The sequence below is a fragment of the Microcaecilia unicolor genome, chromosome 8 (assembly GCF_901765095.1).
Source record: "Microcaecilia unicolor chromosome 8, aMicUni1.1, whole genome shotgun sequence".
NCBI lineage: Eukaryota > Metazoa > Chordata > Amphibia > Gymnophiona > Siphonopidae > Microcaecilia > Microcaecilia unicolor.
The window spans coordinates 65,483,363-65,495,833 of NC_044038.1; the positions used below are offsets into that span (position 1 = coordinate 65,483,363).

Here is a 12,471-nt window from a genome sequence, read left to right on the forward strand (position 1 = left end):
TGCTGAAGCGACTGGAAACTTTAAAAAAATAAGAAATAATAATAATTTAAAAAAGGACAGACTCAATGGTGCCTGAAAAATGAGGAAGCACCAGAAAAAAAAGAAGGGAACAACCTGAGCCGGACTCAGGCCCAAGTACAGGCTACTGAGCATGGTAAAGATAAGAAAAAAAGAAAAGAAAAACCGAAAGGGAAGAAAATTGACCCGAATGAACAAAAAAAGAAGACACAAAAAGAATCTCTGTTAAAATCAAACCAGAGGCTGTGAGGCGAGAAGAAAAAACACGTTTTCTCCTCACTGCATAAAAAAGGAAACTGTTGGTCCCTTGCTCTCGCGGCAGGTGGGATGGCACTCGCGCATGCAAGGTGGAGCACGACTCATGCTCCAATGAGCTCTGTGAAAGACTGTTACAAGCTCTGGACCGAGGCACATGGGCCGTGTTAACCACATGTGAGAGTATTAGCCTGCTTGTCCTCAGAGAATTCCACCTTCCATTTGTTAAGGGCAAAAACAACATTCAATTTAGAAAAAATAAAAAGTATCACTGCTTCAAAGAGTAGCTCACATTATATTTCACCCATTAGCTGTGCTAGTACATTGGCTTAGTGAACCCTAACAAAGGACTTTCTTGCACACCAAGCCCTTTTCTAGTGCAGCAGTAAAAAAGGGCTTTTTTCAATTTGTTGAATTTCTGGCTGCACATTAATGTTAATTTTTTGAAATAGACATGCACTAATGCTAATGAAGGAGCATATAGCACCCCCTATTTAGGAGGTGCTAAGGGTAATGTCAGCATGCCAGCTGAATAGCGCTTCCAAACCCACTCTCCATCCCCGAGATGTCCCTTCCAAAAAAAAAAAAAAAAAAAAAGTTAAAAAAAATATATATACTGTGATTTTAGCGCGCACAGATGGGAAAACTAACACAGAACACTTTAGCAGGTCCTGCATTGGGCCACTTTTCCTGCGTTAAGTACGTGTTAGTGCTTAACACAGCTTAGTATAAGGGCCCCTAAGTCTCTAAAAATGTGAAAATCACACAAAGGATGGATCTGAATGTTTGATCTTTTTACAAGTCAGCTATGGTAAAAAAAAAACCCAAACAAACAACAAAATAAAAACCAAACAAGACTATTTTTGACTCCAATATGTATAAGGGACAAGCAATGGTTTCACAAACACCACGCTAGATTTTATACATGGATGATATAACTATTGTGCAAATCATAATTTTTTTAAAAGAATGCATCTATTTAAAAGTATATATGTCTTCCTGTAGGAGAAAGGCAAGCTCAGTTTTTCTAAGCTACCCACATAATCCCCTACCTCTTTATGTACTTTCGTTCTGCCTTTTATTTCAGCCACTATCATCCCCACAATGGTGCCATTGTAGGTGGCAGCCAAGGAAAAAAATTTCTTGTTGGATGTGATGTCCCGATACCATGAGTCTGGATACCTGGAGAGAAAATAGAACGGAATTAAAGATAGTCAGGGTTCTGGTTAGGATTCAGACTTGTACTTGCATGTCAATTTAATATTAAATACTGATGTACAATGGAGAAGAAAAGAAATCAGTGAAAAACTATTCCTCTCTCCCTCTCAAGCAATGTAAGTGGTGGGATGGACACAAAATATGTTATGGGGCTCATTTTCAAAGCATATAGATATCTCAAAATGGCCAAAAAAAAGGTCCATCTGGCAAAAACATCCGAATTGTGATTTTCAAAAAGCAGAATTTGGATGTCCTACATTGCAGTTCATCTAAATAGCAAGGGGGCATGTTTAGGGTGGGACTAGGGACAGCCCAAATTTAGGATGTTCAACAGCGTTAAATCAAACAGGAAGAAAAGTCCAAGTCAAAAAAGAAGGGCGTTCAAAATTAGACCTGTTTCAATCACATCCAGACTATAAAAAGGTGCCCTGATTAAGTAGCCAGCCATTGGAGAGATTAAGGCATGACCCCTCCTTAATCCCCCAGTAGTTACTGTCCCTTCCTCACCCCTGAAAGTGACACCGGAAAGGAAAACTAGGCTCCCTGACATTAGGTATTAGGGGGTTTTTGAACATAGCACACGCAGGTCTGAAGGATAGCCTAGTGGTCAGTGCAGTGGACTGTAAACCAGGGGACCCAGGTTCAAATCCCACTTAAGATCTGTTTTTTTAACCTTTTAATTGTGAGCCCTCCAAAAACAGAGATATACCTACATATTAAAGACATCTGCAAGCCTGAGGGCTATTGAGGTGGTGAACATTCAGGTACAGTACGTATTTCCCTGTCTCTGGAGGGCTCAGCATTTAAAATAACAGAGTTGCAGTGGAATATGAACCTGGATGTCCTGGATTAAAGTCCACTGCACTGACCACTAGGCTGCCCCTCTGCTCTGCAGGGCCATCTGTGTAGCCATTTCTGTCCCTGTCCCTGTTTTTCTGGCATTCATAATCTGGAGGTTTTATTTTGGAAAATGGCTGTTGACTTTGAACATTCCCAGGTATTTTTGAACAGGAAATCCTGATTTTTTTCCTGTTTGAAAAAGGCTGCGAGATGGATGGGGTTTTTTTTTTGGGACATTATGAGCAGGACATCCCAATTCTGACTTAGATGTTGTAATGAAATAGTGGGTTTCTAAATCTGTGAATTGTATTATTTTATGAAGTGTATATCTCCTAATTGGCCAGCAGATGGCGATTGTTTTGAGTTTTAAAGCTTGTGGAAAGGCAATTTGCAGTACCATTGACCAGATACTTTCAAAGTTGGTGCTCTAGGCTTTTGATTGGCCTGGAGAGGTACTGGATTTTCTCCAGTCTCAGCCAGGGAGTGGAGAGAGAAAAATCGCTTTACTGAGGCCCTGTAAGCAGTTATATAACAAATATTTAGATAGTTTTATAATTGATCCATATTCAGTTACCTGTTATTGGTTGCTGATTTCACCTTTTTCTATTCACTGTTCAAGTTCTGTGACAAACATTATTAATTTATTGACTCTGCTGCACTGGACCAACTAAGAATCCTGGTTTGTGTTTTTGGGTCTGTGGCTGCTTTATAGGAACATGGGACCACTGGAGTGTGGCCCCAGTGTCCTAGAAATCACTGGGGAATAACCCAAGAGTGGGAGACTAGCCCAGAGGCAAGCAGGACCCAGTCGGTGGGAGGAAGTTGCTAGTATAGAGCATGTGTCCAGGTGTAGGCTGGCCTGAGCAGTGCTGGGGACAGATCCTTCAGGTGGCCACAGAGTTAACTCTAGGCGGGTGCTAGGTGTTTCATGACAGATGTTCTTTCGAAAGTGTCCCTCTATATGTAAACCACATAAAGCTGTTAATTTTAGGGTTGAATTTCTGAACTTTTGACTTTCGAAGAACTTTAAAATCTAGACAAAGCTGCAAGTAAAAGGACTAAAGTGAACTCTGTAAGGTATCAAAATACCAAGATACTGTATTACCTGACCTATTTATTCCAAACTATTCAAGAGAAATAGCTTGCCTCATGCCAACAAGGGGCATGAAGTAACACACATTAAGTTAAAGATGTTTGAGACGAGATTCCAGACATTCTAACTCAGGGAAGGGCAACCATTATACACAGAGGGCTGCATGATATCAGTACTATCCCTCATAGGCTGCAACATTACATAATGTAGGAACCAGAAATGCATAGTGCTCCATAGATGATCTGTGACAAAATTCTTATGTGGACTGTTAAATTTACAACCTTTAAAGTTATGTCCCTGGTTTAAAATTGTATTGTGTCATTTATAGCTCCCTTCCTTTTGTTTCTTCATTCGATTTTGTCTTGTGTTTGATCTTGGTCTCTGCTTTAATATTTGGTAAAACACCATCTCATCCTACAAATGAAGGTATAACAAATGTCCTATATAATAATTTCCAACTTCAACGTTCTGAAGCTGACTCCCTGTGGCACTGAAGGGTTCATAGGGTCCGTGCGGTTCATAGGGTTCGTGCTGCCTGTAACCATCTGTCTCACTGTCCTGCCCTCGTGTCATAACGTTATGACGTCGAGGGCTGAACACTGAGAGGGAAGGGGACGCGCTGCTCTCTCCCCTGCCCCTCCCGTGTCGCCGCTGGAACCCGTACCTCGCCCAGAGCCGCACTCACTCACCCTCCTCCCCAATGGACACTCCCTGCAGCCACATGGAAGCCGTCTCGCCAACCTCCCTCTCCTCAACCCATCCCCTGCCCAGATCCCCCCTCACCCACCCTCCTTCCCGATGGACACTCCCCGCAGCTGCACACAAGCCGTGGAACCTGTTCCAATTCCATCTCCAGCAGCACATACACACAATCAGCGAGCCAGCCAGCATGTGCCGTGGAATGGTCCCTTACCCCAGTACAGCCAGCAGTCAGAGAAGAACAGCTCAAACAGCGGAGGCCAAGTACTGAACAGCCTGCACCACACACACTGAGCCGGCCATGCTTGAGCTGAGGAGGGCCCTGGGCCTCGGCCCCCGCCCCCACGGTGCTGCCTGCACTGCTTGAAGTGAGGAGAAGGAGAACGTCGTTGAGAGAGCTCGGCTCTCTCAATGATGTCCTCCTTCTCCTCGCTTCAAGCAGTGCAGGCAGAACTGTGGAGACGGAGGGAGGGGGAGGGGCGACCCTGGAACTCGGAGGGAGGGACGGAGGGAGGGGGGGATGACCCTGGAACTTGGAGGGAGGGAGGGGGACGACCCTGGAACTCGGAGGGAGGGAGGGGGGGCCCCTGGCACACACACTCATTCTCACACACACACTCTCTTTCTCTCACAGACACACTTGCACCCAGGCTCTCTGTCACACACACACACTCACTCTCTCTCTCTCACACACAGTCACTCTCACACACACTCAAACATAAACACTCCGAGGAAAATCTTGCTAGCGCCCATTTCATTTGTGTCAGAAACGGGCCTTTTTTACTAGTTCATATATATAAAGTAAATCTTTAACTAACAATGGTGGAAACAAACTGCTAGAACGGCTATTCTGAAAATATTTATGAAATACAGCATTTAAAATTGCCAAAACTCTGGTTAATGATGCTTTCTGTGTATACTTCCCATGGTCTCAGAGATCGCATAATGTAATGGCAGGCTGTATTTGGCCTGTGGGCTGCAGGTTGCCCACCCCTGTTCTAACTTAGGGCCCTGTTTACTAAGCAGCGTTATAGGCATGTTAGCATTTTTAACGCACGTTAACCATGTACGCGCCTACACAGTTAGCACACACGCTAATTGTAGGCGCGTTAAAAACACTAACGCACCTTAGTAAACAGGGCCCTTAATTACAACAGCAGTGACAATTTGTAAGCCAATGGTGAAGCAGTTCAATATTGTAAAAATCTTAAAGAAGAAATTTAGAAAATAAAAACCCCACAAATTCTACAGCTGGCAGAAAGTTTGAGTGGCCCTATATTAAGCAGTTGCTTCTGTAGGACCCATGTCAGCTTGAATAGGGAATATGGGAAACAAAGTTAAACAGCAACCGGAGTGAGAATATGGACACAAGTCAATGGAACGGAGTTGTAGGAGTTCTGAGAGGGAAAGAAATTGGTGCCAATAAGGCTCAATGAAACAGCACAAAACAAGTGTGGGAAGGCTACCTTGCATTTGTCTGCACAGCTAATGGTTATAACTTTGTGAAATTCATGGTTCTGCAGAATCTGTGCTGCAAGTATGGATTAGTGAAGTAAAATGTGACAGACCTGGTCTATTAAGAATGCAATTAATTAACGTGGTGTGCACAAGCACATCCTTACCATATGAGCAAAGGTGCATTCCTGCAAGATACCTTATTCTATTCTGTACATTTTTGTACTCCACCTACATTCCAAATAGCTTTCATAGCGGATCACAACAAAGAACCTCAACAACGGAGGGTTGTACATCCATCCATAAAAACATAATTTACGTCTGCAAACAAATATATGTTTTTAAGGCTTTTCTAAAGCACAGATATTATGAAATTTATCACAATTCTCAAGGTAAAGTGTTCCAAATCTTAGAACCTTGATAGAAAATGGAATTATCATAGAAGGATTTTAAATGAATATTTTTCAAAACTGGATAACCTATGTGAAAAATAAGCATTATGTCTATAAACAGGAATAGCAAAGTCATTTTATAACCTCCTCAAAATTCTGGCCATAGAGACATTTAAAAACTAAACAAGGTAATTTATACTGAATACGTTTGTTTATGGACAACCAATGAAGTTCAGCCAAAAGCCAAGTAACACTGACTTCTTCTATTGAGCCTGCCATGAGTGGGAAAGCGCGAGGTACAAATGTAATGGAAAAAAAAAAAACTAGCAGCAGTACTCTGCATAACTGTAGTCTTTTTTGAAGTTGAATCGTAGCATTACAGTACAGGGAATTACAATAATGCACTGGGGAGTAAGAATGAACTACTAATCTAAAATATTATACTGATAAAGATGATCTTATAGCCTGGAGATGTCTCAATTTAAAGAAAAAAGTCTTAGTTAAGACATCTTACATCAAGTTCCCTTCCTATTGTACTGAAACAAGAGAAAGGTGGGCCAACTTGGATTTAATCCTAACTGGGTCAAGAGGTTTGGACCAAATTGTGCACAAGGTGTGGACTGAATTGAATCTGCATGACTCAGCATGGCAAACCCGACTTGAGGAGGAAGGATTGCCAACTTAACTCACCTTTAAGTGATTGAGTACATATCTCTATTTACATAACATAACATAACATAGTAGATGACGGCAGATTGAAGGGCAAAGCTTTAAAACATTCATAAACAAGTGACAGAAAGGGTGGTGGACATGTGGAATAGCCTCCCAGTGGAGGTTGTGGAGACACACTGTGTCAGAATTTTAAAAAGCGTGGGCACATGGGATCCCTTAGTAAAAGGAGTTAGTGGTTACTGAGTATGGGCAGACTGCATGGGCTATTTGGGTCTTATCTGCCATCATGTTTCTACTAATATTTATGAAGTTATTAATTAGCACCACTCATGTACACATTACCATACAAGATTGCTCACAAAATTCAATGCCAGAGAATGTAGTAAAAGCAGTTAGCTTAGCGGGGTTTTAAAAAAAGGTTTGCATGGCTTCCTAAGGGAAAGTCCATAGACAATTATTAAAATGGACTTGGGGAAAATCCACTGCTTATTTCTAGAATAAGCAGCATAAAATGTATTGTACTGTTTTGGGATCTTGCCAGGTACTTGTGACCTGGATTGGCCACTGTTAGAAACAGAATGCTGGGCTTGATGGACCTTCAGTCTGTCCCAGTATGGCAATACGTATGTACTTATATGATCCCTGACCCCAAAAAACATACAACTTAAGTCTGAGCAGAGGTATTGCAGGTCCTTCTCCCCCAGTCACTAACAACCACAAAAGAAGAGAGAAAATAAAATAAGGGGAATATTCTTTGACACTTACTCAATAGGGAACCAATCGCCACAGAGCTGTTTTATAATATCTATGTCATCGTGACATAAAAGACGCAGTGTTGTCTCACTCAATGCTGTGGGGGGTATCTCCTCTGTCATTCACGCCTGCAAAAGAAAAGAAACAGTCATCATGAATAAAAGCATGCAGAGAAAATTATGTTTCTCAGTCTATAACTCCTAGCTGCTCCACTATGCAAGGCAATAAAACATCTTCTGCAAGCATAATCAGAAGGGCAAAGCCAGTATGTTTCTAGCAGGTTACTACAACTTATGGAGGTCAAATAGCAGTCAATTCTCAACCTGTGGTTAGTGATAACTCTCCACTTACATTACAATTACCATGAAGCAGATCTTGCTAAAGATTAGCTGTGCTGTACAGATTTCCTTCTATATAGAAACTGCTTGCACAGACACTCAGTGTGATATGTTTACTAGCTTTGAGATTCCTAATGGACAATCTATCTCCTTTCTGACCACGGCACAAGATACAGACATGCATGTGTTATGCCTTTATTATTAAGATCCCACATCTATGGAATAATTTCATCAATCCTTTTCTGCTTATAGAGTTTTCCATACAGAAAAGGGGCTTTAAATAGATTGAAGAGTCCTATATGTGAATAAAATGTGAGTGAATGGAAAGTGTGCGTCTCCCTTCATTCTTCCCAGGGGTGTAGTCTGGAAGGAGTGAGGCAGAGGTGTGATGTTCACATATGTTATATAAAATGCATAAGTACACGAGTACAGTATGCACAAACATGTTTTATGCCTTTTTCAGAGTGGGTATTAATTTGTGCATATGCATTTGTGCACTGTTGGGGTTGGCTCTGGGATCCTATTTTATACAGGCACCTTTTTGGATTTCTTGCACAGACGTCCTCTTATAAAATTCCCTTTTTAATGGCTGTTTGAGTGGTGTACGGAGAGGAGTCATCAAATTCAGCATATGTAAAAGTATTTCTTGGCCTTGATTGTCAGGTTTGGTCAACTGATAATAAAACACAAAAAACAACAATGGCTAGAAACCTGATGTGTAACTTATTTCAAAAGATAGCTGCCTGAAACTTTAATTTAATCCTGCTGAATCAGTAGGACAGCTTCACCTCCTTACTAGTCAGTTTTAAAAGCACGAGCTGAAGTTACAAAAAAAGAGCCCAATTGACAAGGCTTTTCTAGTAGCTAAGGCCCAAAGAGAAACAGCATAAACGTCACAATCCCTTGGTAACAATCTTCCTTCTGCCAAGGTTAAAAAAAAAAAAAAAAACAGCAGTATTTGAAATACTGCATGAATAGAAGTCTTGACCTCCTTAGTTTCCTCCTCCCCACCAAACTAAAGCTTTCTGGTAATTTGTCCATCACATAATGCACACAACAAACATTCCATTCTGTATTCACAGATTAGGAGCCAGGAGTAGAATCACAGAAGGCAAAAACAAACAAAAAATGGATATGTGGTAGACCTTGACCGAATTTCAGAAGACCGTATTCATGAGGAGCTAGCTAAACTAAAGGTGGACAAAGCAATGGAGCCAGATAGGATATACACCAGGGTACTGAAGGAACTTAGGGAAGTTCTGGCAGCTCCACTGCTTCACCTTTTTAATGTTTATCTTAGAGGTAGGTCTTGTCAGATGAATCAGATTAATTTCTTTGACCGGGTGACCAGAGAGTTGGATTGAGGGAGAGCAACAGACATGCTGTGCTTAAATTTCAGTAAAGCTTCTGACACTGTTCTGCACAGCTGACTTATAAATAAACTGAGTGCCCTTGGTATAGGCCCTAAACTTACTGGGTTAGAAACTGGCTGACTGGAAGGTAATGGTAAATGGAGTTCACTCTGAGGAAAAGGGTGTCACCAGTGGTGTGCTGCAGGGATTGGTTCTTGGTCTAGTTCTGAACATTTCTGTAAGCAATACTGTGGAAGGGCTGTAGGGTAAGATTGATCTCTTTGTGGGTGGTAATAAAATTTGCAATAGGGTAGTCACTCTGGATAACATCAGGAGGGATCTAGCAAAGCTTGAAGGTCTAAAATTTGGCAGCTGAGATTTAATGCAAAGAAATGCTAGGTCGTGTATTTATACTGCAACAACCCAAGGAAGAGGTACAGTATAGACAGTGGAGTACTTCTGTGCATGAAAAAAAAAAGAGTTAGACTTGGGGATGATCATATCTGATGATCTCCAAGTGGCCAAAAAGGTAGAAAAAGTAACAGTAAAAGCCAGAAGGATGCTTGGATGAATAGGGAAACGAATGGCCAGCAGGAAAAAGGAGGAGATAGTGACTCTATACAAGTCTCTGGTGAGACCTCATTTAGAGTACTGTGTACAATTCTGGAGGCTACAGAATCAGTGGCTACAAAAATGTTCATTGGTGTTTGTCATAAAGCATATGGGGACAGACTTAAATATCTCAATATGTATACTTTGGAAGAAAGGTGGGAGAGGGGAAATATGACAGAGACATTTAAATACCTCCATAATATAAATACATAGTAGGCACGCATCTTCGAGGCATAGGATAAATGTGAATGGGGAAAGGGAATGGAATTTGATATACCGCCTTTTCTGTGTGTGTGTGGGGGGGGGGGGGGGGGGGGATTTGCAACTACATTCAAAGTGGTTTACGTAGTATATACAGGTACTTATTTGTACCTGGGGCAATGGAAGGTTAAGTGACTTGTCCAGAGTCACAAGGAGCTGCAGTGGGAATCAAACCCAGTTCCCCAGGATCAAAGTCCATTGCACTAACCACTATGCTACTCCTCCACTCGGAGACACACTCCAGGGAAATTTAAAGAAATATTTATGAAAAGGGCGGTGGTTATGTGAAATAGCCTCCCGGTGGAGGTGGTGAAGAAAGAACTATATTTGAATTTAAAAAAATGTGACAAGCACAGAGAATCTATAAGAGAAAGGAAGGGATAGCAGAGATTAGTAATTGGTATGGATTGACAGACTGGATAGGCAGTATGGTCTTTATCTGCTATCATTTTCTCTGTTTCATGGCAAAATGTGTACAACAAATATTGTCAGACCCTAAATAGAGCAAGATCCTGAAAATAAAACCAAAATTAAACAAGTGGTACCTCTCTGCCATTCCTTTTACTAAAGGCTAAAGGAGTGTTCCTGGGCCAAAATAAATAATGGTACATTAAAAATTATTACTCAGATGAGCTATAAGAAACAACTGAGTTTGTGGATCTGCTGGGTACTTGTGAGACAGACTGGCCATTCTCAGATACTGAATAATTGGGCTCAACGAGCCTTTGTGTCACTCAACATAACTTAAGTTATGTTCCTATGAGGCCAAATCTTTTGGTCTGTATGATGGTCTGGCTTTTCTTCTACAGATTGTAAGAATGCCTGTCAAACAATCCATGGCAAATAAAGGTTGGCTTTTACACAGAAACTACACAACAAATAACCATTTTCCCAGAGATAGCTACACAGGGAAGCACCAGCACCTGATCACCATATGCTGTGCTGCTGTTAGTTGATATGAAATCAGACAGTCAGGATCTTTTGCATGCCTTAGCACTAAGGTGTTCAAGGAAATATTACCTTGCTTATATTTTTTCAACTACTTCAAATACGCCAACAGCATCTGACTGGCTGAAAGTATTTAAATTTCACTCATTTGTTAACAGTCATCTACAACTCTGAAACTTGCTGTATCAGCAAATGAAGAGACTACAACTTGCATAATATTGCTGCTAGATTTCTGACAGGGGTAAAGTGTGGTGATCATATAAAGCCAATTTAAAAAGAAATTCATTGGTTGCTAGAAGAGTTTTATGTAGACTTTAAGATCTTGCTTCTCTCATTCCATTAATTCATTCATCTAAGTCAGCCTACCTAGCACTTCTTAATCCCTGCATTTAAGCTCCACAGAGGCCCTTAAATCCCCAAGTAGAGCTTTTTAGTTTCCAGCATTTACCTTATCATGCGCCCCCCCCCCCCCCACCTCGCCAACAAGAGGTCTACCGTGGAGGCAGGTGGGAAAGAGTGCGAGCCTGTGCTTGCACGGCCTACACAGCATTCACTCTTCTTTAAGCTCAAGGCCAGCATGGTAGGAGATAAGGGGCAGCAGCAGCAGGGGCAAGGCTCTTGCACATGCTACAGTCACAATGCTAGCCACCCCAAATTCTGCCTCTCTAGGTGGACACTATATTGCATCAGCTTCTCTTCACTTAGGTACTGAGTGAAACATACAATTTGACCAGGGATGCCTAAAGTTTTGTATACAATTGTATATACGCAAATCACCATCTCTTTCCACAACCTCTAGATTAAAGAGCTTTAAGCATGTCTGTGGAATGATGTCTATAATTGCTTGCAGCCTAATGTCACGTCTGTGGCCGTGACCACCCTCAGAGACTTACCTTATTTCTGGGGGGTCAGCTTCTAAGCTGGCTTCTGCCTATCCTTTCTGGAGTAGTTTTCCTTCTGTGTGCTGGCTGCTTCCAGCATGGCTCTAATTATTCCACTCTACTGCACCTGGGGGTGCTGCCTGAGTTAGCTCTACCTCTGTCTCCAGCCTGGCTCTGTTTGCTCCTCTGTGCTGCACCTAGGTATTCTAAGTCTCTCTATGTTCTGTGTGCGCTCTGCCTGCTCCTTGGTTTGTGCTCCTCTCACCCACTGGTGGCCAGAGACAGTGACTGCCATAGTTTGTCTTGCTGTTCCTACCCGTTCCAGACTTTAGCCCAGTCCGGTCCGGTTCTTCTAGGCTGCCAGACTTGTCTCTCGTTTGTACCTGGACAGCCTTCGTAGTTGCTTACTGATGGCTGCAGCTGCTCCTCAGGTGTTGAAGGGCTTTATTAATCGCTTAGAGACTGCAGCCTTTGCATCGTTTAAGGTCCCTGGTATGTTAGAGTGCTCTGTGCACTGCTATCTTGTCCAGTTCAGTGTGAGTTTCTAGCTTGTTACTAGTAGCTTGGGCATAGCTTTTCTTGTTGGCTTGTGTACAGATTTACTAGTTCTCCTGTGTGTTGTGTTGTGTGAGTTCCTAGTGTGTGACTAGTTAGCTTGGGCTTAGCTTTGCTTGTTAGCTTGTG

The 12,471-nt window shown here is 41.9% G+C and overlaps 1 protein-coding gene across 4 annotated transcripts in view; it reads right to left on the reverse strand.

Moving 5' to 3' along the window:
* NAA60 (N(alpha)-acetyltransferase 60, NatF catalytic subunit) overlaps positions 1–12,471 on the reverse strand; it is a 95,969-nt gene that overhangs the window by 28,174 nt on the left and 55,324 nt on the right. For 3 of the 4 annotated variants that reach the window (XM_030211403.1, XM_030211405.1, XM_030211404.1), the window contains 2 exons: positions 7,408–7,523; positions 1,326–1,455 (listed from right to left, as the gene is read on the reverse strand). In XM_030211403.1, the coding sequence (XP_030067263.1) occupies positions 1,326–1,455; positions 7,408–7,517 (240 nt within the window). In that variant the 5' untranslated portion in view covers positions 7,518–7,523. Of the gene's footprint in view, positions 1–1,325; positions 1,456–7,407; positions 7,524–8,270; positions 8,351–12,471 lie in introns of those variants that run through there. The other variant, XM_030211406.1, reaches the window with a different exon arrangement.